A 25,526-nucleotide genomic window follows, 5' to 3' on the forward strand; every position below is an offset into this window, starting at 1 on the left:
GGGTGCACGTCCAGACTCAGAGCGAGAGGGCCCTTGTTTGAATCCTGCGGCACCGAACCAGTGTCCACATGGGATCCCGGCGCTGGGGGGCTAACCCGCGCTCCACCGGCAACTTGGGCTCCCTTGCTAGCCCTGGTCCCTGGCCCTGGAAGGACGTGCTCGCCTTCCTCACGGGGCTGTGCCAGCCGAGCGGGAGTGGCGGTGGGCCATCGAGCCCGCACGCAAGGGGCTGCACGCCGACGGGCCCGGGTGGCGGCTGGAGAAGCACGGCGGCCGGCCCAGCCTGCTGCCAGGGGCTCAGCCTGCACGGTGCCAGCTCCGGCCAAGAGCCGAAGGGAATGTGTGGAGTCAGTCGAGCGCAGGCCTTCTCGAATAAAAACATGAGTCAGCTGCTGGCGTGGGCAGCGGATTCTCTAAACATCCCCTCATATCCTGAGAAAGGGGAAAAATGGGAGGGGGGCTGGAAGCAAAGGGAAAAAAAAAAAGGAAAAAAAAAGGAGGAGGCAGGGAAAAGAGCCAGAATTGAAAGCAGACGCGGAGAGCGGAGCTAGAGCCAGCCCAGCCCAGGGAGGCAGGGCAGGGCAGGGGCTGCTCCCCGGAGGCGGCTCGGACCTGCCCCTTGCGCTGGATGCTCCAGGCGGGACAGAGCTCGGGGGCAGCCCTGGCCGGACGGGGAAGGGCTCGGGCCGCGCGGGCTCCAGGTAAGGGCGCTCGAGTCCCCCCCTCACCCCCCAGCTCTTGCAGTTAACTCCCTGCGGCCGTGCAACTCCCCAGGTTTGGGATTGCAATGGGGAAAGGGACCCTGCTGTCTGCCCGGGCTGGAAGTGGCTCCGCTGCAAGTCCCCAGGGAGCTGGTTGTATAGGGGGAAGTGGGTGCCCCTGGCAGGGGGCTGGGGGGTTGCATCCAGAGCCGGGCAAAAGGGGCAGGCACCCCAGAGTGGGACTGAGGCAGCAGGGTGGCACCCCGGGGTGAGAGCCAACCTCCCCTCTGCAGGGCTGGGGTGAGGGGGGCTCTGCCCCCCTTTCTGCTCCTGTCCCAGTGCCCCCAGCTGTGCCAGGTGCAGTGGGGGCTGAGGGCAAAGGGGGGAAGAAGCTCCCAGGCTTCTCCCATCACCCCAGCCCTGCAGAGGGGAGGTTGACTCTCACCCTGGGGTGCCACCCTGCTGCCTCTGTCCCACTCGGGGGTGCCTGCCCATGGCTTGCGGGCGATGCCAGCCTGGGCATGGACAGCAACCTCCAGGAGCCACAGGGTGGGCTGTGGAGGGGTCACTCTCGGTGACAGCAGGGGGAACGGGACAGGAGAGCTCCAGACACCACCCCCGAGTGCAAGCCTCTGTGCTGGGCATCGGCGCCTCGGCCCAGGCTCTGCCTCTTAGAAAGCAGCTCCGCGGGTGCCCGGCTGTCAGGACGGGGCTGCAGGTACCGCGCTGTCCCCCAAGGCATTTTGTCAGGGCCCCGTGGGAAGACGGGGCTGTGCTTGCTCCCCGGAGCAGGGTGGCTCCTCAGTTGTGCCCTTTGGTCTCTCCGCTGGCCCCACAGCAGGGCAGTGCCGGGTCTGCGGGCGACCTGGAGGGAAGTGAAGGCTGGCAAGCCTCCGGTGCTCACTCTAGGAAGAATTTAAGCTTGTGTTTGGGTCCCGCTGACTGCAATGTGAGGCCGGCTTCCCTGTGCAGACAGGCGCCCCTCTGCCCAGGACTTCCCTGGCACCATTCAGTGGGACCTTGGCAACCCTGGCTACGTCCATCCTTGTTTCACGTGGCCCTCGGTGTGGGCCTTCATGTGAACGACTGCTGTGCTTGCATTAGCCAGGGAGGCACAGGACCGCACCTCCCTTACTTGAAATTTGCCCCTTGCGGCGTCCAGGTGAGCCTTCGCGGATAATGTCGGGCAGCTCGGGTCTCTGGCGGAGCTGCAGCTTGAGGCTCGGGGTAATCCCGGGGGGCAGCAGCTGGAGCAGAGCTCTCGCCGCTGCCGGGACCCGAGAGCACTCCTTCCCGGGTGGCCTGGAGATGTGCAGCGTGGCCAGGTGGAAGGTTTCTTTCACAGCCATCGGCCTCACTAGAAAGCCGCATTCTGGTGCATTTTAGGTCGCAAAAGCCCATCAAGTCGGGGCGAGAGCCCCAAAGGAGGCCGAGCCGTGTGATGGGACCTTGAATGAGTTAGTGCTTCTGAACCCACTCATGGGAAGGGGCCCGGATGCACTGCCCAGCCTCCTCTTGGAGAGGAGGGACTTTTCACAGGGGAGCTTTGCACCTTTGCTGTTTGAAAAGACAGACCTTGAGTGGGAGCATTTCCCAGCTCAACGGGCGAGGAAAAGGCTCTTCTACCCAACACCCATCCAGCATCCCAGAGCGGGTGGCCTGTGCTAAGCGGCTGGGTGTCTCTGCTCAGGTGGGCAGCAGAGAAGGGGTGAATGGTGTTGCCACTTAAATTTGGTCGTTAGGGACTGAGGGTAATCCTCCAGGGAGCTGAATGGATGGCACTTGGCGGTCACCTGCCCTGGGACTGTCGCAGCGCTGCACAATCCATGTTTCATTTGCAGTCGTGAGCGTAAAAAACTGAGGCCAAAGTTTTCCAAGGAGGTGGGAGTGTTTGAGCGCCTCCAATCTGGGGGCACTCAGCTGAAGATGGTTGTTGATGGTCGTCTGGTGTAGAGCTTAGATTATGGTTTTTATGGGATGCTTTGCATAGGGGTGATCCTGCCTGAAGCAGGGGGCTGGACTCGCTGACTCCCTTCCAGCCCTGCGGCTCCACGCCGCTGGGAAAAGCAGCCTGTTATGCAGAGTGCTGAGTGCCCCTCTGACAGCTGAGTCCCTTGCTGAGGTCTGTATCCAAAAACAGAGTCATGCCACTGTAGGGAGTCGCGGTCCCACATGTTCGGTGGCTGGGAACCAGGGGTTTCTGCAGACCTCACCTGCTCTGTGCTCATTGCCTGTGTGATCCCACCAGAAGTGGGAGCTCAGCCACGGTGACTTCTCCTCCATGCAGGGCAAGGGACCGCACAGCTTGGCTCCCTCTCAGGGTAGGTCTGAGCATGCAGAGGTATCACCGGGCGGCTGCCACACAAGAAGTCCCCGTCCCCCCCATCAAGTCTCCCTATGTCCATGTAAGTGAGAGCCGGCAGGGCAGGGGGAAGGCTGGGAAGAGCAGCACACAGCGCCCCAGTTTCCCACGTGTCCCCAGAGCCACGTGGAAGGAGGATGGGGAGCAGAGAAAGGCCTCCTGCCTGAACTGCCGCCGGGAGGTGAATCTGAGCGATAAGCGAGGTGCAGGCAAGGAAGAGGGAGTCCAGAGGGAAGCACCAGGAGGGATGAGAGGTTTACAAACCTGTTTAAAAAAAAAGGTTGGAGGAACTATGATCCTTTAGTCTAGAAAAGAGAGGACTGACATGAGACGTCTCCCCCTTATGTAAAAGGTGGTAGAGAGGACAGTGAGCTGTTGTCTGGGATTTCCATTTTGGATGTCTACCTTGCTGGGATCCTATGACCCCGGCTGACTTCCTGCCCCTTGGGCGGGGGCTGGACTCCATGATCCTCCGAGGTCCCTTCCAGCCCGAATGTCTATGAATCTATGACAAAAAGAAATCGATTTTATTTGCGACACAGAAGATTTAGGCTGGATGTCGGAGAAGCATCCTCAGCTAGAAAACCTGGATCCTCCCTCCTTGGAGGCTTTTATGAGTGGGTTAGATGACCATGGGCCGGGGCAGGTCTCTAGATGTATTCAAACCTGCCTCCATGCAGGGGTTGAGCTGGATCATTTATCGGGGCTCCCATCCAGCCCTACATGTCTATGGTCTGTAGCCTGCAGCCGATGGCAACCTGGTGACGGGAGCTCAGTTCCCCCATTCAGGTCTGACCTGGGTTGCAGGGTCCTGGAGAAGGATGGCCCTTTGCTCCTGCTTTTTGGCTCCTACCTGCTGCAGCTGCATCACAGGCTCGCCTCTGCCCTGCAAGCAGGGAGGTGACATGGAGATGAGGGAAGAAATATCCAGCCCCATCTGGGGACAAAAGTCCAGAGGCTTCACTGTGCAGACATACAAAGCTGGAGTCTGGAGTCACTGTACCAGCCTAGTCTGCCCGTGGCCTGTGCCACGGGCTGTCGTGGGGATTTGGCCCAGTGTCGACCAGAGTTCAGGGACTGCCCTGGCTCTCGGTTTGGGACGGGACATCAGGAATGCGAGGGAGGACTGGGACCGCGGTCTCCCGGGAGCAAATTTGTTTTTCACCTGCTGTTTGCAGCCCTGGGACAGGGTCCCCGGGAGACGATCTTGGAGGGAGGCTGTAAACTGGGCAAACTGTAAACTGAGAGGCTGGAGCAGCTCCAGGAGGCTCCTTCCGTTCTGTCAGGCAAATAGGACATAACAAGTTCAATTTTCCTCCCACCCCCAATGCCTAATTAGGCTCCCTGAGGCCAAGTTCCCCTCGGCCCTCCTCCACTGCCCACCCCCTGCCAGGCACTCTTGTCTCCAGAGCTGCCCCCTCTTCCAGGAACCGAGCGGCACAAAAACACTGCTTCTTGTTTGCAACGCAGCCGGAGGCCGAGTTGTGGGTGTGCAGCCCCGAGCACACAGTCGGATGCGGCACCTGATCCAAATAACTCCCAGCCAAAAGGGGCAGTGGAGTAGGATCCTCTCTGTTTCAGAGGCCCAGCAGGGTGAAGTGACTGGCCCAAAGTCACACAGGAGGGCTGTGGCAGAGGAGACCAAGCGGGCGCGTCAGCCTTGAGCGAAGCAGGCGGGGGCTGGCATGGAGGGACTGGGAGTGCTGAGGGCAAGGGGGACCTCATCGCACTGCATGATCTGGGGGGGAGCATGAGCCAGCAGCCGGCTTTTCCTCTCCGCCGCGGCTAGCGAGCACTACTGGCTGGACGCGGCCTCCCTCCCAGCACGATGAAAGGAGCTCTATCAATGTCAGAGACTCAGAATAATGATGAGCGCCAGCGCGCCGCAGCTTAAAGGGCCCGTGCAGGAAACTGGCGCCCGAAAAAGCCGCTGATGCTCAGTGCAGGGTGGCCCAACCGGCCCGGGTCCTTCTCGGAGCAGACGCAGGCCCAGATTACAGAGGAAACCCTTCCCCGAAGATCTCAGCCCTGGATGGAGGGAGCTGCCCCTCTGGAAAGGCGTCCTCTCGGGGAGGGAAGGGGGCTTATTCTCCCCAAGGCCTAACCCCGTACTGCCCCCTCCAACGGGGGGACACCGAGGAGCCGCCTGGCAGGTGATCTGAGAGCCCGATCCCTGCAGGGCCGTATCCCGCTGCTCCCGCCTGCGCTGCCTCGGCGTCCTTGGCCCGTCCAGCCCTTGAAGGGGCTGTGACTGAAATCTTAATGCTACCGAGACACAGTAATTGGCACCAATTAAATCGCTACATTCATGTTTGAATTGCTTTAACTGGCGAGACACACTGTCTTATTTATACAGAAAATATGTTTGCTTGTGGGTTTGTCTGAACCGGGGCCAAGAGAAAATAAACCATCTCGAGCCTCTCTTTCTGAAGGCGCATTCTCCCCTTGCACATTGGAAGTCACCTCGGTTTCAAATTCTTTGCCTCGGAAATGGCCGCAGAACAGAAGAGCCGCTTGTGTAAAGGGCTGGGGGCTTTTGGGGCCTCACCTCCTGGCCCCGGCCCCCGTCTGCAGAGCGGCCAAGTGCCCCACCGCCACCCCCGTCCCGGGCAGGCTGGTCGGGGGGACACGGGAGGGAAGTTAGGTTTCAGAGCGGATGGACGGCCGCAGCCAGAGCCCTGCAGCGCAGCCCAGGTGCCTCCCGAGGTGCTTGTCAGGGCAGGGGCGGCTTGTACAGCCCACGTGGGGTCAAGGGTAGACAGGAGGGCAGCTGGGGCGTAAGCCCAGAGCTGTCACCTGGGCACTCCTCCCTGCCCAGCCCAGCCCAGCCCAGCCCAGCCCAGCGGTGGGAGCGGTGTCTCCTGGGGCAGCGCCAGGCTCTTGGGATGCCCCCAGCGGGTTGCCGCGTGCCTCGTACCTAGACATCCCTCCCTCTCTGCCGCCCCTTCCCACAGAGCTGGGCTTTGGCTGGACTCCGGGCCGCATGGCCACGGGAGGGGAGCCTGCCTCATGGTGCCCCGTGGGGAGGCTGGCAGTAGCAGGTGGCATCCATCAGGACAGCCCTTCGCTCCGGCCTTGCTGATGCCTGCAGGGCGGAGGGCGATGGCGGGTATATCACAGCTCTCCGCCTGCCCTCTCGGCCTTGCGGTTATAAGGAGGCAGGGGAAACGCCGCCTGCCTTCCCTCTGCCCCACCGTGAGTAACCCTATCCTGGCATTTTGCAACACCCCGTCCCTCTCTGACCCCATGGCACCCCCGGCACGCCGTGGCAAGGAGAGCATGGTGGGGACGAGGGAGCGCAGGGAGTAAAAGACAGACACCAAATTTTTCATGGGCTTCTCCTTTCCCCTCGGTCTGCCCCCGCCAACCTCCGTCTGCCCGTCCCCAGGACGGCTGTCCGTGGCTTCCCTTTTGCACCACCCACTGCCCCGTCTTCCCCGCGGCGGTCCAGCGCCGATGGGAATGATTCTCACCACAGCTCAGACTGGCAGGAAACCTCCTGCCTACTGGTCCCAACTGGGATTTTGGGTGGTCTAGTGCTATCCCTGGGTCGTGAAGGCTTATGCTAGGCAGGAAGTGGCTTTGGGATGATTTGTGTCTCTGTGACACTGCCCGGTAGGGGGTCTCCAAGTGGCTAGCGCAGCGGCGGGCTAGGCCTCCAGCCCCCCTTGCTACACCGAAGCACAGAGCAAGCTAAATTGTCCACACTATCACCCTCCTGCACGTGCCCGGCCCGGCTGTGCCCAATCCCACCGGTGCCATCCTACCTGGCAGTGGTCCAGAGAGGGGGTAGCCATGCCAGAGAGCCCATAACAGTGCTTCAGCCCCAAAACAGTGCTGCCCAACCCCTGCCATCTCCCTGCCCTGCCTGCCCCCGTGTCACGCTGTCCGTGTGGCAGCTCAGCAGAGGCTCTCGGTGCCGTATCGGGCCCTTCCTGCTCTATTGCCCTCGCCTCTCTTCTGCCTGCAGCTCCCTGCCATGCTCTTTCGCGTGCCCTAGACTTTGCAAGCTCAGCTGGGATGGAGGCTCCTCTCTGTCGAGATAAACCTGACTCGGTTCTTTGGGGCACGAGGCGTCTTTTTGCTCCGGTGTCTGTACAGCGCCCAGCACCGTGCAGTCTGCGGCTGGGGTTCCTGCAGACCTCAAAAAGCAATGGTTGTGGGGTGGGAACAGAGGCAGAGAGAAGTGAAGTGATTTGCCCATGGCCGCCCAGCGGTGCGGTGGTGGAGCTGGTCTGCTGAGTCCCAGCTTGAGAGCAAGGAAGCCCCCTCCCCATGGGTTCAGAGCAGCCCTTGGATCCCAACCTGCTGGGATTTGCCCGCCTAATCCCCAGTCGACCCTCTGCAAACAGGCCGAGGCTCCCAGAGGCCTTTCCAAGCCATTCCTGCCTGACCCTAGCTCGGGTGAGCAGCTAATCCTGGACGCGAGGCCGAGAAGCCCCATAACGAACAAATTAAGCCCCAGTCCCTCGCAGCTGGAGAGGGATGCCTTGCCCTGCCGGACCCCCGTCGTGTGCTGGGATCATGCCCTGCCAGCTGCTCCCAGCGTGGCTCGGGGTTTCATTTTTGCTTGGCATTTTTGCCTGTCAGTGCAGAGGGGGCTGGAAACAAGCAGAGGCATGTAAGGGGGGAGCAGACCCCATTCCCCTTCCCTCTCTGTCCGTGCCTCCCTCCTCAGAGCCTCTCTCTCCTTCAGATTCGGAAATAATTACAGCCCATCAGGACACGGGAGGCTCCCAGGAGCCTGCTCCGGGTTAGACTTCGCGGCAGCGACAGTCCCGAGCTGATCACAGCTGAGGGCTTTGATGGAAAGCCTCCCACGCATGGGAGAAGGGGCTTTTTTTTTTCTCATGTATGCCTTAGAAAGGCATTTCCCTTTAATTACTAAGGGAGGACAGAGCACAGCTTTCTGGCCAGCTGACAAACCTGCCTGAGAAAAAGCCTCCGCTCCCCTCTCCCGAGGTGGCCAAGTGCCCAGCCGGAGGGACCGGGGTGGTATCTCACTTCCGGCCCCGGACCCGCGAACTCCAGCACAGAGGTTGCAATGGAAAAACTGCCCTGAGATAAGGTAGGACCCTCGAGGTGCAGGGGGAAGATGAGAAAGGGCCCTGATAGCAGGCCCTGCCTGTGCCAAGGGCTTAGCAGGTCTCTCTGCCTTGTCGCCTGCTGCTCGGGAGAGTTCGGAGCCAGCCTTGGGCTGTGGCATACTCTGGCAAAGCAGTATTTCTCATCCCTACCTCCCACCCCTGCTCTCTCTGATCCCACCCAGCTGGCGGGACCATGTGGAGGAGCAGCGAGATGCTCTGAAATGCAGGGCCTCTCTAAGCAGTGCCCGCATCCAGGCCGGGAGATTCACCGGCCCTGCCCACCTGCTGTGAGGGCAGGGCGCCCAGCGACTGCTGCTGGCAGTGCTCACTCACCTCAGAGCCAGGGTCTTGTACAACTGGCTAGCAACCCCTGCAGGGCAGGCACATCGCATTTGCCGCAGGGACCAAGTGGGGGGAAGCAGCAAAGTGACTTGGCGAAGGCCGTGGAGGGGGTCAGTGTCGGAGCCAGGGTTGGACTCCCAGGTTTGGCTGACCCTGCCGGGCTGCCTCGTGCTGCCGAGCCACTCCTCCATTTGTGGCAGGGAAGGACGATATATTTGGGCTTGTAGAGGATGGGCCTGGCTGTGGCTTGGAACCGCTGGCTGCAATGACTAGAGCCAGGGCAGCGGCAGGAGTCCCCAGCCAAGTCCTGCTGGAGCTGGCTAAGAGTCAGCACCAGCCCGGCTGGGCCCACGGAGGAACTGCCGTGCATGCCCCTTCCCTACTGCCCTCCTGGAGAGAGCACCCGCTGCCCACATCCGCCTGCCCCTCGGCATGGGTGGGTCCTTCAGCCGGCACGACCACAGGATGCGTGGCAGTGGCGTTACACCGGGGCCCTCTGCTCCAAGCTGACCAGCAGAGGAGTGGACCCCTTCTCTAACCACTTCCACCCTTCCTCCCCCTTCCCTTGTTCCCGTCCCCCTCCCCAGGTGAGCCCCCAGCCCCTGCTCCGGGCTGCAGCTGCTAAGGCTATGGGGCACTTTCCCACAGACGGCTCCAAGTTCCCTCGCTGTCAGGAATAGCCCGGCGAGCCCCGGGCCTGGTCTGTGTTTTGAAGGCGGAGGCGGAGGAAGCATGCGCAGCTGAGCGGGAGAGGGACGTGGGCCCGGTGGGGCAGGGGAGTCGGTATTTATAACCCTGGCGCCGCTCCAAACAGATGGTTCGTTTTATTTGGAACTTGCACAGAAGAGGTCACTCGCTTCCTGCTGCTCCCGGGGTCTACGAGGGGTGCATGGCTGGGGGAGGGGGGCAGGGCACGACCCCCCTCTCATATCCCCTGGCGCATCCCGGAGAGCGAGGCTTTGTGCTTCTGTGAGCGGAGGCCAAGCCACGAGGGCACGTGTGGGCCTGCTTTCTCACACGCAGCTGGACGCTCGCGCACGTGCATCCAGCGTGTAACACGGCTCGCCCTTCAGGGATGCAACAGGCTCAGGGGCTGCATAGCCAACCTCCTCCCCACCGAGCAAACCCACGCTGCGTGCCCCTGCAAGTGCCACCCTTCCCAGCACCCTGCCCATCTCTTTCTGGGTTGTGGCCCTCATATGTGCAGCATAGGAAAGACCAGGGACCAAGCCTTGGTGGCTGGACGCCTGTGGGGGACCAGGGGCCCAGGGAAGGCAGGGTGCATTCGAAGACACGGGCTCACTTATCCTGGAGTGGAGACTTTGCAGGATCAGCGTCCTCTCGATGAGCCCGACCTCCCCTCGGCTTCCCTTTCCTTGCTGAGTTACTCTGGGAACAAGGCTAAGAGGGACAGGGCTGGATGGCGACAGATCTCATCTTTTATGGGGCTGATGTAGAGTTCATGAAGCTATGGGATGCTACTGAGTTGCTGCTGTGAGACGGTTGAGAAATGGTGTCATCAAATTGGGACCCGTTGGCTCAGAGACGGCTCTCAAGTGAGAGCGCCGAGGGGAGAGGAGCATTTGGGGCACTGCAGCGAGCTCTGGTGAATGCGAGCAGTGGAGGATAAGAGAGCTAGAGCAATGCTTAATAATAACCATCAAGATTATGATGATCCAAAGCTGCCTGGAGTCAGGGGAGGTCGGTAAGGGGCAAGTTAGAAGAGACTCGTAGAAAATGAGGGTTGGGAGGGACCTCAGGAGGTCACATCTAGTCCAACCCCTGCTCCAAGCAGGCCCAGCCCCAACGGGACATCATCCCAGCCAAGGCTTTGTCAAGCCGGGCCTTAACATCCTCCAAGGATGGAAGCTCTGCAGTAGCCCACCCATTCTGGATAATGCTTGTGACTCATGCTGGAGCCTGGTTGCCAGCCAGAGCCACTTAGTCAACTCCATTGACTTCAGGGCAGCCACTTTGCTGATACCAGACAAGGATTTGGCCCTGGTTGGAGCCAGACGGGAGGTGCCTTCCAGTATTGTGCTGCCCTGCAGAAACGGATGCTCGGTTGATGGTGGTCTCCTCGGCTGTACCCAGCTGGGCCTCAGTGGAGGTCCCTAACGAGGCTGGTCCCACAAAAGTAACTAGACTTGACAGTGAAAATTTCCAATCTCAGGAACGGCACCTACATCCCCGCCTCGGCACCTGAATTAAGGTCACCCCGTTTTCCGAGGTGCCAAGTGCCCTGCGATCCCATCAGCCTTGGGGCGGGATTGCTCAGCGCCCCTGTAAACTGGGCAGGTTTTATTTGGAGCCTAAATATGGATTTGAAAACCTTCTGCAGCCATGTGCGAACCTGTTTGGCCCACGAGGGGATCATCTTTTATGGGGCGGTCTGACGTAGAGCTTATGAAGGGCAGGGGATGCTACTGGAAGTTGCTGCTGTCCGTGATATCTGTCCCCATCTGGTGCTAATACTCGGTGCGTCGGGGCAGACCCAGGGACTCGGCGAACCTGCTCAGAGGTGCTAGGCAAGGTTTCACTGCAGTGCCGGGGGTCTCCGTTAGCTGGGCTGGAAGAGGTAAAGCGTGCAAAATCTTCCTCTGCCTCCAGAGTGACGTACAACAGATAATCACGCTGCCCTACCTCGGGCCATCATTTCTGGCTGTGCAAACTCCAGCAGACCCCGGGGGCCACTGACGCCCACTTTGCCCTGGCGCGAATGGCCGGCGGGCTGCAAGACAACAGAGGATCGGCCCCTGGGTGGTTCTCCAGATGGTCTAGATAGAAGCCCGGAAAGAGTTTCAGCATTCATTCAGCATGCCTGGATGTACCCTGCGTCTCCCGAGACATCCCCTCCGCCCCCCCAGCTCGGTTTCAGATTTCCTACCTCTGTGCTTTATCATCCCCTGTTTATGAGCCTGGAAAGACAGTCTCTCCATATGTGTTCGCGCTTCCTAATTCCAGCCATGTGTTGGGAAAAAAAGAAAGGGCTCTTGCATGGTAATCTGGCCTGTGAGTAAACGCGGTGTCATGGGAGCCCCAGGACCCCAGAGGCGGGATGTTGCAATTGTGGACAGTTCCAGCCAAAAAACGCTCGGATTTATTTAGATTAAAGGGTGGGAAAGAACTGGAGTCACAGAGCCGGGGAGAGGGGGGAGAGGAAGAGCGGCCAGAAGAAAAGGTTTGCTGCAGAAGTGTTTTTAGACCTCACCTTGCCTTGCACAGATAGCCCTGCCCGGCCCCGAAGACCGGGACCCTCGCTCCCGGCAGCAGGCAGAGCCCAGGCCCGTGCGGACGGAGCCACCGCGCACCGATCATGAGATCCGTACGGTGCTTTTCGCTGCACGTGAGCATCCATGAGCTCACTTAATGACTCAGATGATGCCTTTAAACAAAGCAGGAATAAAGTATATTTTACTTTCCGCTAATGGGTACCAGATGTACGGCTGGCTTGGCAGAATTTCGAGGCCAGCAAAGCATTGTGGGAAAGCCTGGACTTGCCGCCCGGATGGGACCTCGTAAAAAGAGCTAGAAATAGAAAACGCGAGGAAGAGAAGCAGCGCGGCGTTCGGGTGCGAGGCCTGGCTTCTCCTCCCTTCTCCGCTCGCTACCTTGGCCTGGCCCTGCCGGCTGCGAACAGCAGGTCTGAAACCCCCTGTGGCTTCGGGCTTGCTCTCGGCACCCTCGTCCCAGACTTCGGCTGGCACCCCTTCGCCTTCGGCGGTCTCCAGTGGCAGCTTTGCCCGAGGAAGGAGGAGAGGTCTGGGGCCAGCACGAAGCAATGGGGAGACTAGTTACACGGGGAAAGGCAAAGATAAAGGCAGTGATGGGAGCCACAAAACATGGCCTTCCTCCTTGCAGTAAGATGGCATGAATTCAGGCTGTATTTCCTGTAAGGATCTTGTGCATCCTCATTTTCATGGGACAGTAACTGTAGTGGCTGAGCCCAAGGTCATCCCCAGGGAGAGGGGGTGGACAGGGGCTGGTAGGGTCCCATCCCACCTCTGCCCAGCACGTGTTGCTCGGTCTGCCCATATTGCCACCAGCGAAGAAGTCGTCTCCTGTCTGCTCAGCCCCTGGCCAGTCTGTCAACCTGCTCGACTTGCAGCACTCTTTCCCAGTTTGCTCATGTTTTTGAGGATCCCGTAGGATCATCTCATCCTCCTCCCCCTTCCTCCAACACACACACACACGCTCCTTCCCCAGTCTGGCATTGCAAAACCCCTCAATGTGCGCTGCTGCGGGCATCAGACCACAGGGGTGGGACATGCCAGGGCTCCCTTCCACCCGAGGGTCAAGGATGCTGCCTTTAGAAAGCCCCATCCCCACAACCTGACTACAGCAGCCCTTGTGCATGTGAACAAAAGGTGGGAAATGTGACTGGGAACACACTCAAGACCCACCAGCTGGGAGGCCGCTCCAGAAAGCCTGATGGGCATTGCTTTATTTTAGCTCTCCCAAGCTCACGGGCACTCAGGAAGATCTTCCTCATTCACTTGGAGCTGGACGTTGCACACGCTGCTCCCTTCATCCACGCGTGCAGAGGGCTTGCGGACAGCTGCCATCTCGTCCAAGCCTGAAGGCCTGGAGACATGCTACAAGGCGACCCGAGTAAAATCAAAGCACATTCTTGTCCTGCAAAGTCTATCCCGAGCTGTCCTGCCAGAGCCAACAACATACTTCAGGTATCAGCCAAGGCCTCTGTGGCTTAATCGCATCTTCATGCAAGAGCGGGGAATGTGATAAGTCTGGAGGCTTCGGCGTAGGAAGAGCCTGATAACGCTTCTCCTCACCGTGCTGCAATGCGGGCGGAGGAGTCCGAGATGGCTGGAGGGATCAAACGTGGCTCAGGTAGCATCAGGATGTCATTCCTCAGGAGAGGACGCATGGCTCGCTCAGACCAGGCTGGCGCGGTGTCGGCCGTCGCAGGACTTCAAAGGCAAGTTCACGGGGCGAGGCCCGGCCCTGGCTCCCCGTCCTAGGCAGAGGCAGATGGACAAGAAGCCACAGCTGCAACCAGCCCTTGCAAGCAGGGAAGAAAGAAGAGAAGCAGCACTGAAATGTCTTTTAAGCAGCATGCGGCAGAGCCCTGAGCTTGGGTCCTTGTCCCAGTTCAGCCACAGACGTCCCTTCTGACCTCTGGCCCTGCCTCCCCCCTCGCCTGCTGAGATAGCAAGGTCTTTGAAGCCTGTTTCGCGTCCACACAGAGCTTAGTGCAAGGGGGTCCCTATCTTGGCCGGGGCTTATAGGGACTAATGTGATTCAGTCACGCAGGCTGATCAATCCAAGGTGAGCTCAGGTGAGCTCCCTATCCCATTGCCCCATGCCGCAGGCCACAGAAGCAGGAGGCGAGGGCCAGGGGCACAATAACAGTTTAAAACAGGGGGCTCTTTCCTAGCTGGCCCAGACCAGGCCTGCTCTAGCCCCTTACCGCACCGTCCTCGACCCACGCGCCGAAGCGGGTTTGTGTACGTAGGAGCAGCAGAGCCCAGAGCTGCCTCCTGCTGCTATCTCGTCTTCTGCAGCCCGGCTCCCCACATCAAAAGGAGTGACAGGCCAGGGGGGCTTTATCACGGATGCAGCCTGGACAGACGGGATGAGAGAGGAGATAAGACGTGACAATAGGGCATTGTCAAGGTGCACGAGGGGAGGGGTTGTTGCGGTCCTCGCTCTCTGGAAAGGTGTCTGGGGCATTCAGCTCACCCGCCCCATCTCTGCATCACACGGGGATGCTCAGAAACCCCAAGGAAGCCTTGTTCAAGGGTGCTGAAGTCCAAGGGCGCTCAGCACCCATGTACAGAGATGCAACCCCCTGATTTCGAGGGAGCTGCAGGGCATAGTTTCTCAACCTGTGGTACACGTACCCTGGGGGTACATGAGACACAGGCAGGGGGGACGCGGTCCCCAACACTCCCTCTCTCTTGCGCTCTTTTCCTCTCAAAACTACGTCAAAAAATTGGGTGCGCCATGCATGAAAATTCCCCGGTAATAATTTGGCGTACCGCGCTTGGCGCAGCACTGGGTTCAGCCCTCCTAGCGTTGGGCAGCATCACTTCTCGCCCAGGTACATACCTGCGTTGCACACCCCTGGTGTAAAAGGCGGCGACCCTAGCCACACCAGCTCAGACATGTCACATCACGGCCTCGTGTACCCAGCCCCTCTTCCAACACGTGGCACACATTCGTGTCTAAATGTAAAATCCCCTGGAAAATTGCGTGTTGGGGTGCTTATTAACATTTGCAGCAGTTAGAGGGTACTCGCTACTTAAAAGGTTGAGAAACACTGCTGTCGGGCAGAACACAGCCCCGCAGGAGGGAACCAGCCGCCCCGGAGAAAGCTACTGCTCCTGCACGGCCCCGCGCCGAGCTGAGCCCCTCGCTCGCTCAAAGGCACATTGTCAGCTGGCTTGTACAGAGGCCGCCAAGTGCCTGCGTTTCCAATCCAGCCAGAGCTGCATCCCAGAGCCAAGTGACCTCCCATCTCCCCTCCCAGCCAAATTCCTCTTTCAGAATAATAAACAGTTCAGCTCAAAAAAAAAAAGAAAAAATCCCCTAACAGGCTGCTAACGATTTTCCTTCCCTCCCCGAGGCCTGGAGGCAGGGCAGCCGCAGCCTCGCACTGCTGCAGGGGGACTGGGAGAAGAAGGAAGCTTGCTGGAGGGGCTGGGGGGTCTGAGACCGCCGTGGGTTGAATCCTGCTCTCGCCCAGGCGCCGGCCCCGACCTCGAGGCGGCAGGAGGCACGTGAATAGGTAGGGAGGCTCCAGGGTGGTTTCCCAACAAGGACCGGCTTGATGGGGAGAGCTGGGGCAAAGGAGAAGCAAAGGGTGTCACAACCTCTGGTGCCTCCTCCTTGCCCCATTTCTCCCAGCTGGAGCGGGGACAGTGTCCCGGGCGCTGGCAGCGCTGGCTCCCGGGTGGGAAGCAGCAGCAGGACGGATTATGAAAGCACAGAGCCGGCAATGGAAATCCCCAAGAAACAACCTGGCGGAGCGTCGCTCCGTGCAAAACGCGCTGGGAGAAGAGCGACCGCGGGGCCTGCCGGCCCGTGCTCGGAGGAGCGATGCTCAGGTTGCGGGGCAGCTGGAGGGGGGCTCTGCCAGGGGGTCGCAGGCTGTCGTCTTCAGCGTGCGACCCAGGCCCCGCGCCGTCGTGATGTTTTTAAACATGATGAACTCAGGGGCTTTGCTATCGGGTGTCTGGCACTCGGGGCAAGGTTTCAGCCCTTCCTTGCACGGCGCAGGCCTAGGAGCAGGGTCTTTGGGGCAGGGAGGAACAGCTACGATCACGGGCCTCGCCATAACACCCTGCCAGCGTTGGCAAGCCCGGCGAGTCACCGCAGCTCCCACTTCCTGAGCCGTTTCCTATCTCTCCCTGCGAGTGTCTGGCGCTAATTATTTGGGTTTGATTCGAGGACGTCCAACCTGCCAGCGTTTGATGGGCTCCATGTGGCTTTTGCATGCAGCCCGGAGCTTGGCGCCATGCGCCTGTGTCTGTGCGTGTGTGCGAGAGACGAGGAAACCCACCTTTCTGACAGCCAGACCTGGCTCTGCATGAGACTGAGCTCTCAGTCCCCTAGAAAGGAGCCGTATACATGAAAAGCAAACACAGACAGCATCTCCTCCACCCTTCTTCCCCGCCCCAAGGCAGCGTGGACCGAGCCAGCTTTGTCGGGAAGGGACTGGCGATCTGAAGCATTTCCTCTGGGATGGGAAAAAACTAGTGTCTGCGTGTGCGGCTTGTGCCCCGGCCAGAGCAGATAAACAAGGGAGAGGTCACTGCAGTCAGCAAAACGTTGCCACCCTCCAGCCCCAGGCGGGAAGCGTCTCCCCCTTCTCACAAGCAGCCAGCTCCAGGTAGAGGGGCAGGCTGGGGCGCCGCGGGCACCGCTGCTCTGTGGGCAGACGCGGAGGATGACAATTGCAGCGGGGCTCGGCGGGTCAGCCGGAGGCCTGGATGCTGGTGCCCTCCCCATGAGCGGTGTCTCCCAGGAGCGATACCCAGTGGTTCGGGGGCTGGGAGATGTGACTTGTGCGGACAGGTTGAGGGACCTGGGCTGACTGAGTCTGGAGAAAAGACCAAGGGGGGTTGAATAGCAGCCTGCACCTCCCTGCAAGGGGGATGCAAAGAGGATGGAGCTGGGCTGTTCTCAGTGGGGGCAGATGACAGAAGGAGCAATGGGCTCAAGCTGCAGCAAGGGAAGTTGAGGTTGGATATTAGGAAAAAGTCTCTCACTTTGAGGGTGGTGAAGCACTGGAACAGGTGACCGAGAGCGGTGGTGCAGCCTCCATCCTTGGAGGTTGTTAAGACCCGGCTAGACAAAGCCTTGGCTGGGATGATGTTGGGGCTGGTCCTGCTTGGAGCAGGGGCTGGATGTGACCTCCTGAGCTCCCTCCCAACCCTCTTTTTCTATGAGTCTGTGATCCTGCTAACATCAAAGGGATGCTCTTGGAAGAAGGTGCTACCCAACACATTCAAGAGGGTTCACAGCCTGGTCCCAGATATGCCAGCCTGAACCACCCTTAGATGTCTTCTTCTCTCTTCTTCTCTCATATACTTCTTTCCCCTGCTACACATCACGAGTGCGGCAGAGCCACACACAGCTGCTTTATCACTGACACTTGCCTGGGTGCACGGGTGTGCTGCACACGCGAGGAGGTCAGCCGTCTGCGGTGCATCACCACACTCACGTATTGGACTTGATAAGTCACAATCTTATAGAGTTTGAGGGCTGTTTTTCTAAGACAGCCTGACCAGCAAGTCCAGCTTGCTGCGGAGATTTTGGAGTGGGATCCTCGGGCCCTCGGTTATCTAGGTCAGACTACAGGATCATCACAGTCCTTTTCTGGCTTTAAAATAGGTATTAACAACACACCTTGGTACAGATGAGCTGTGAAACAAAACCCATTGTTTTTTGTGGATCTTTGGTCTTTTGTGGTGTTGCCTTTACTGCTCAGCTAAGATATATGAAGGCATCTGTCTGGCTGGCGTTCGCTACGTCCGTGCCAACACATGCCCATGGTGCGGCTGGTCTCTCTTTCTATCTCCATATCGAGTCCTCTCTGCTGCTGGACCAGGTCAGGATCCTGGGGCTGGAAGACTGATGTCATCTAGGTTGGCTGCCTGAAGCCCATCTCACTCCTTTCATCTCCCCGGTGCAGGAGCTCCCCCTGGGAAATGGCCCCCTGAGGAGGCAGAAAGAATCACAAGGTTTGGGGGAAAGTTGCTGAATAAGTTGTAGACCTGGCTGGCTTTTCTGGTAAATCAGGCCTTTTCAAGCCAAGTGAAAGGATAACAAAAACATCTGACGACTGCACGTCATTTAGAAACCATTTCCTTCTAATGTCCAGCAGACAGACACAGCTCCAGGCCCAGGTCAGCAGGAGACGGCATCTGGAGCCGGGGTCGGCAGCACGTTGCGCGCCTCTCGTACAGCGTTTCTGTGACCGCTGGCACAGGAAAGGGACCCCAGAGCGTGCTCCATTGCCAACGATATTGCAGAGGCAGCTTTTGGGGTTGTCTCTGTTAGATCCAGATCCAAAAGAGTGCAGTCCGTTGTAGGGGAGGCAGGGAAGGCCCAGCTCGCGGTCGCAGCGGGGCTTCTTATAAAGGTCAGACCTGGACAAGGACCTTCCTGAAGCTCCCAGGTTAGGCTGGGACTCGAGCCCAACTCTCACGACTGCGCGTCTGGGAGCTGGCTTGCATTCCCTGTGGTTCGTGTCTTGGTGTCGTCTGTGATTTCCTTCCTTTCTTGGGGACGGTATTCGCTCCAGGGTATTTACTGGGGAACTTCACCCTGCGTATGACAACTCAGTCGGGCTCCTGTGTACTCGGTCTCATGGCGTGACGTCTCCCCGAGTTTCTCCCTGTCTCTTTATGGGACAATATAGCAGTGGCAGGGGGAGACGGGCTGCTCCCTGCTTGCCAGTGCCATGAAAAGCCCCAGAGCGCCAAAGCACCGCAAGGAGATGCCAGCCCCGAAATACCTCCCTGCCACAGTGCCCATGCTCCCTCCTCCGGCTCCAGGGAGCCTGGGTGCCACCTGCGCAGTTTGCTGCACGAGCTCCTGGCCCCCGACTGCTTCCAGCAAATCCTTCTGCTCCTTGTTTTCTTTTCCCAGGCCCTGGGTGTTGGTTTCTCGGTGCCTTCCCTTCACGTGCAATGGGAACCTCTTCCCCTCAGCTCTTTTCTTTTGTTTCTACTCTGACAAATATTTGTCCCCGCATCTGCGGAGGCAGGCGGCACTGGCTGGTTGATAAAGAAGGACAAGAGTAGCACGTTGTCCCTGGAGCAGTTAGGACGTGTGAGCCGATAGCCGGGAGGGTTCGGTCCATTTTCTATGGAAACTATTTTGGAGGGGACAGCTGGGTGTCTGAAGCGCCTGCTTTCACCTTTGGGGTGGGGGAGTTAAAAAAGCCCAAATCTGACATCTTTTCAGCATGTCCCACCAAACAAAGGTAGACTTTTTCCAGGGAAAACCAACTCATTTGCCAAGCAGCCCTGCCGCCCGCCCCTGGGAGCAAAGGGAGGAGAAGCTAAGAGGCGGAGAAGTGTGGGCGAGCAAAGACAGGGCCTTCCAGCCAGGGCACTTCAAAGCAAGTGAGCTTTCACACAGGGATGAGCAACACGGGAGGCGACTCATGGAAAGACTCAGTGAAAGCCCCGGTGGCCAGAGACGGCCGCGGAGCGGATCCAGAGTGAGGAAAGCGGGGCAGGCTCGCCAAGAGTAAGAGACAGAGCAAAGGTCGCCTAGTGCTGCGGTCTCAGCCTTGGAAAGCTGGACGGGACTGGGAGCCTCCCAGCGCCCTGGCGGCCAGGCACGGGGCCCGCCTGGTTTTCTCATGGGCTGCCATGGCCCCATCTGCGTGCTTGGGAGCAGGTCCTGCCACGCTGCCAGCCCGGCCCGGGGGGACCCCAGGGATCCGCTCTGGTCGCAGGATCTTTGCGCTCACTCTGGGTTGCTTTCAACAGGACGTGGCCCGCAGGGCAGCTGAGCCCCATCACCATGCCTCCTCTGGCTCCGGAGGGACCCTTCCTCCTGCTCCTTCTCCTCGCAGGTGAGCGCATGATAGGGGGAGACAAAATGTGGGGGAGCGGTTCGCGGGGCCCGCTTTCATTTGGCCCGGAGAGCTGCTCGGATCTCCCCGGAAAGAGGCCTGGCACACTGCACAAGCAGATCCGCTGCCCCGGTGCAAACAGCTGGCCTCAGAAGTTGTTCATCCGTCCCTCTCATTGCACGTACAACCTGGCAGGGCCTTGCGGGAGCTGCCCGCGGGCGGGGGGCAGTGCCATGCTGCAGGCTGAGCGGAGCATCGCGACCCCCCTCTGCCTCCCCGACCCCGCTCCCGGCAGCAGCGCTCGGGGCAGAGGGTGCAGCGCGGAAGCTGGCAGCCGTGAAGACCTGCCAGGAAGCGACACAGGAAGCCATTCAGGAAGATGTTGCTTTCTGTATCACTTCCAAAGGATTTCCGAGAGAGTTTACTTTCACTCCTCTTTTTTTTTTTTTAACCGCTGCGTTCCTCCTTCATCCACGGGCCTTTCTCCCCCATGGCCCAGAAGGGAGGCAGTGCCCTCCCTCTCCACCTCTCACCGTTACATGCAGCATCCTAGCTCTCCACCTCTCCCTGTTACATGCATGACCTGTCTGGGCCCGTGGGAGAGGCATGTCCCTTAACACTGCAGTGCCTCGGTTGGCTTTGATGGGGCTAAATGCACTAAGGCTTGCCCCAAGCTCTGGCGGAGACAGGAGTGCTGATCCAGTGCTGTGTGGGCTCGCAGGCAGAAATGCTGCCAGTGGGAGCACCGCCTGGCCCCCGCGTGACTCCCCCACCCCGTCCCTCTCCCCCAGGTCTGCCGGCAGTGACTCCCGGGAGCAGCCAGCTGCACATTTCCCCCAGCGACCCCGAAATCATCCTCAGCCTCTTCAGCAGCTCCTCCCTGACGTGCTCGGGGGAGGCCGAGGTGGTCTGGGAGCGGGACCGGCAGCCCCTGGCCGCGTCGCTGGAGCAGAGAGATGGCGTCTTCTACAGCACAGTCACGCTCCACAACCTGACAGGCCTTGACACGGGCGAGTACGTGTGCACCTACAACCACTCCCTGGGTTGGAAGCAGGCGGAGAGGAAGGCCATCTATGTCTACGTGCCAGGTAGGAGACACAGCACTCCCAATGTGGGGCTCGAGGAAGAGCCCTAAGTAGGAGACGGTCATGGGAAATGCAAGCAAGGGCCTCCCAGCACAGAGACCCTATCAGGGCAGGGGAACATGAGCGTTCAACTACATCAAAAAGGATGTAGCAGAATTAGAAAAGGTCCAAAAAAAGGGCAAACAAAATGATCAGAGGCAGGGAACAGTTGTGATAACAGGAGAAACTAAAAAAAAGCAAAGGCTCTTCAGTTTGGAAAGGAGAAGGCTGAGGGGGATATAATATCACGTCTATAAGGTCTATAAGATCACGAAGGGAAGCGACCAAGCGAACACCAAGTCCCAGAATACTAGCACTCGGAGGCACCTGCTCAAATGCCTAAAACTAACCAGAGAAAGGACTTGTTCTTGCAATGCATAGCTCACTTGTGGAATTCGTGGCCACAGGAGGTGGCGGGTTTCAAAAAGGGGGCTGGAGAAATTCATGGGTGATGGATTTCCTAATGGCTGTTGAACAGAGCGGCTGGAGGACTTTCTTCTGGCATCTCTAGCCCGATACGTGGGGGATGCCAAGGAGAGGATTGAATAGGTGCATCGCTCTAGGGATATCCAGTGTGAGGCTCTCCCTGCGTAGCACCCACTTTGGCCGCTGTCAGAAACAACGTAGTGGGCTGAGCCAGGGTGGCACGTCCTATGGTCTTACGCATCTCTCCGGGGAGGAGCACTGGGGAGGGGTCCCAACAGTTCAGCAAAGTGGCTGCTTCTCTCTTGCCTAGTGATGATGAGGAGGAGGAGGAGGATGATTACAGCCTGTCTGAGCTGGGGGGACCCTGCACCAGCCCAGCAGACTGCCTCTGCCCCAAAGAGCCGGCAGCCCGCTTGACCGGCGTTTCTCTCCCTCCCGCAGACCCCTCCCTGGTCTTCCTGCCCAGTGACTCCGCAGAGTCGTTCATCTTCACCACGGGCTACACGGAGGCCACCATCCCGTGCCGCGTGACCGACCCTGCCTTCCACGTCGCCCTCTACGAGAAGAAGGACGACACCCCGATTCCTGCCACCTACAACAGGCAGCAGGGCTTCAAGGGCTTCTTCGAAGACAAGACCTACATCTGCAAGGCGACGCTGGGCGACCGGGAGGTGGACTCAGACCACTACTACATCTACAGCATCCAGTGTGAGCTGCCCTTCGGCTCCGCTCCTGCCGGGATGGGGCCGGTGGTATTTCATCAGCTTAAGCCTCCCTCGCCAGGGTGACTAGGGGCCCCTTTCCTCACCCGCACCATGTCCCCACGCGTTGAAGGCAGCCCTGTTTGAGGCTGCTCCTCCTTCCTCCTGGTCCGGCCGAGAGCGGGGTTAGGAACAGCTACCTAGGGGCTTCCTCCTCTCCTGACTTGCCTCAGTTCAACACCATTGAGTGAGTCTGCGTCTCTGCAAAGAAGGGCAGGATCCAGTTCTCTGTGCTCGTTCGTAGGCCACAAGCTTGTCCCTCCTGCCCCCAGCAAATATTCATGCTCAGCTTTTTTGGCTGTTTTGACCCTCAGACTGGAGCCAATATAGGCTCTTTCCTAGCGTCCCACAGGGGCTCTGCTAAGCGCCAGCTCCCGTCCTCCAGGACAGGATTATTCGGACATGGCGCAATACAGAAGAGAAGGCCCAAGGCATCCCCTGGGCACCCAGCGCACCCAAGACCTAGTTAAAATCGTCCCCTGCTCTTGGGTCACGGCTCCTTGCTGAAAACCATCCCGGGGAAGTTTTTTTCCACTGAGCTCAGGGGAGATGATGCTGACAATGCCCTGGCTTCCTTGCACGCCCAGCCTTCCTATGGCCGAGTCAAGCTCAGGCACCAAGTAGTCTGCACAGCCACGGCCAGGGCACGGCACCTTCAGAGCAGGATCAGGGCCCTGTTTTGCTCGGGGATGCAGACAGCCCGTCCCCCCGGGACAAAAGACAGGCCGGCTGGGGAGTACCAGGCAGCAGTGAGTGGGTACCCGCGCTGCCAAGGCACCAGCTGTCACCTCTGTACAGAGCTGTCCTCCTCCCTGCTGTCTCACCCCCGCTGCTTTCGTTCCAGCTTCTTCCAGCGTTAACATCTCCATCAGCGCAGCGCAGACCCTGGTGCGGCGAGGAGAGAACATCACTGTCATGTGCACCGTCAGCGGCAACGAGATACTCAACTTCAACTGGGTGTACCCCCGCCTGGAGGTGCGTGCCGGACAGGGATGGTGCGGGCAGCTCCCAGGGCCTACCTGGGGCTTGCAAGACGCACCTGGCCTGCTGGCCCTGTTTCACCGTGCGGGTTTCCTCCCTTCCCTGTGCAGACGGGCAAGGTGGTGGAGCCGGTGACGGACTTCCTGCCCGGATCCAGCCACGAGATCCGCTCCATCCTGATCATCCAGAACGCGGAGCTGGAGGACGCGGGCTCCTACGTCTGCAACGTCTCAGAGGGCTTCCAGCAGAACATGGACATGAAGGACATCACCGTCAGTGTGGTCGGTGCGTCGGGGTCGTCTCTCAGGCTCCTGGGGGGGTGGGTGCAGATTTCCCACCCCCAGCTCCTTGCACTGATTTAGGGGCGGGCACCAGCCCTGCCCCACGCTGACCTCCCTGCTCCCCCCTGCCCCGAGCAGAGCGCGGGTTCGTGAAGTTCCTCTCCGAATGGCACACCGTGGTGTTTGCCGAGATGCACAAGAGCCCCACCATCCGGGTGCAGCTCGAGGCCTACCCCCCGCCCACCGTCCAGTGGCTCAAGAACAACCAGCCCCTGACGGCGAGCAGCAGCACCGACTTCTCCATCACCACCCGCAAGCTGTCGGAAACCAGGTGAGGTGGGAGCATGGAGAGCAGCGCCCTGCCGCAGCGGGAAAGCGGGTCTCAGAGCCAGCCGCAGGCTCAGCTTGCCTCTCTGGGCCGTCCCAGCTCGGTTGTTAGCCCTGCCGGCTCAGTGCCAGCCCCGGGGCCCTGCGGTGGGGCCACCGGGTGGCTCTTCACGGCCGCGGGATTCGTCTCCCTCCAGGTACGAGACAAATCTGAACCTGGTGCGGGTGGAACCGAAAGAGGGGGGCAACTACACCATCCGGGTGTCCAACGACGACGACACGCAGCACCTGAGCTTCTTCCTGCAGGTCAATGGTGAGGAGGTGGCATGCACACCCGCATGTACACATGTGTGCGCGTCCACACATGCATGCACGTAGATGCACACACCCATGTACACACTCGTACATCCATGCACACGTATAGGTACACATGCATGCACATCCCTGTACACACATACACCCCTGCGCATGCATGCACACACACACATGCATACACCCATGTGCATCTGTGCATGCACACATATGTGCGCATGCATATGCACACACATGCGTACATGCACACATGTGGCAGACCCCCAGAAGGCTGGAGCTGGAGCAGGCACGCAGAGTCCAGAGGGGGCAAAGTCCTTGACATCAGGTCCAGGTTTGTCCCTTCATCCCAGTCCCCCGTCCAGCCCATCAGCTTACAGGAGATGCCAGAAAAAATCCCCACTGGCACTGCCCACAATGGAAGAATGGGAGAGCTGGCGCTTATGCTGGTCATCACACAGCAACCGGGAGCCTTGCAAATGACTGGGGTGGGAGGCACTGTGGTTAGGTCCCCAGCCAGCCCAAGCCCCTTGATCAGCTCCAGCCTCTAGGATGTTTCCAGCACTCGCCCCCCACCCCAGGCAGTGCAAGGGGCACCTCTTACACTATGTCCCCACTCCTTTTTCCCTGCCCTCAGTCTCAGCCAAGGTGCTGGCGCTGCACGAGAACAGCACCGTCAAGGGGGAGCAGAAGGTGCTGTGCTCCGCCGAGGGCATGCCACAGCCGGAGATCAGCTGGTACACCTGCAGTGACCACAAAGGGTAAGGGGACGCTGCAGCTTTCGTTCTCTGCGAAGAGCCATGCATGCAGCACCTCCTCCCGGGTGAAGCTGGGAATGGCCTCTTCTAGGGGGACCCTCAGTCCTCTCCCCAAGGGTGGTCACCATCTCCCGTATAGGCCAGCTGTACAGCACCAGGGATGGGATCACCAGCTGATGTGCCTTCTGGACTAGTTGGAGCGCTCCAGCTTTAGCGCCCAAGGGGAGGAGACCCCTGTTAGTGGGATCACAGCCTGTACTTTCATCCCACATATAATCATCGTCATAGTAATGATGAAGATAAATGTCAAGGGAACCAAGTCCTGGCACAGAATCCCAGCTTCCCACTCACTGTACAGTCAGACAAAAAGACAGTCCCCTCATCCACACAACTACCACCCACATATACTACAAGATACAGTCAGCAGAGAGAGACCGACATGCAAGGGAGCACTGTGTGGGTCTGCGGGACGGGCGGCCATCGCATCAAACCGCTGCACGGGAACCGAAGCATTCGTGGTGCAATGTTGCCCTCCTCAACTGCAGGCCAAGCTGGCACAGATGCCCCTCACATGTTCTGCCCCTCTCCTGATTGTTTTCTACTACCCTAAAAGACCCGGACTTTTTTATACGCCAGTGGTTTTCAACCATTTTTTAATTTGGGGACCCCTAAAAAATTTTGAATGGAGGCACAGACCCCTTTGAACTATAAGTGTGAGTATTTACATACTTTTGGTTGATCATAGTCATCTTTCACGGACCTTTTAGACACAGTCTCGGTCCTAGGCAAGCTGTTTGAGAAAATAATTCTGGCACACATCCAGGAGGGGCCAGCAGGGGACTGCATGCTTAGGGGCAACCAGCACGGGTTCATCAGCGGCAGGTCCTGTCAGACCAACCTGGTGGCCTTTTATGATCAGATCACCAGATCATTAGATGCAGGGGGAGCAGTGGACATCGTCTTGCTGGACTTCCGGAAGGCTTTTGACACTGTCTCTCACCCCGTTCTCAT

General features: G+C 59.2%; 1 protein-coding gene across 3 annotated transcripts in view; it reads left to right on the forward strand.

Moving 5' to 3' along the window:
* The first annotated feature begins 532 nt into the window (after nt 1-532).
* PDGFRB (platelet derived growth factor receptor beta) overlaps nt 533-25,526 on the forward strand; it is a 40,896-nt gene continuing 15,902 nt past the window's right edge. Inside the window, exons 1-9 of one of the 3 annotated variants that reach the window (XM_019506147.1) lie at nt 533-701; nt 19,463-19,548; nt 20,340-20,636; nt 21,540-21,806; nt 22,704-22,834; nt 22,951-23,125; nt 23,260-23,452; nt 23,646-23,761; nt 24,395-24,518. In XM_019506147.1, coding sequence (XP_019361692.1) covers nt 19,497-19,548; nt 20,340-20,636; nt 21,540-21,806; nt 22,704-22,834; nt 22,951-23,125; nt 23,260-23,452; nt 23,646-23,761; nt 24,395-24,518 — 1,355 coding nt within the window. In that variant the 5' untranslated portion in view covers nt 533-701; nt 19,463-19,496. Of the gene's footprint in view, nt 702-8,041; nt 8,132-15,131; nt 15,244-19,462; nt 19,549-20,339; nt 20,637-21,539; nt 21,807-22,703; nt 22,835-22,950; nt 23,126-23,259; nt 23,453-23,645; nt 23,762-24,394; nt 24,519-25,526 lie in introns of those variants that run through there. The other 2 variants (XM_019506149.1, XM_019506148.1) reach the window with 2 other exon arrangements.

This window comes from Gavialis gangeticus, unplaced genomic scaffold, assembly GCF_001723915.1.
Source record: "Gavialis gangeticus isolate Ggan-Ray unplaced genomic scaffold, GavGan_comp1, whole genome shotgun sequence".
Classification (NCBI taxonomy): domain Eukaryota; kingdom Metazoa; phylum Chordata; order Crocodylia; family Gavialidae; genus Gavialis; species Gavialis gangeticus.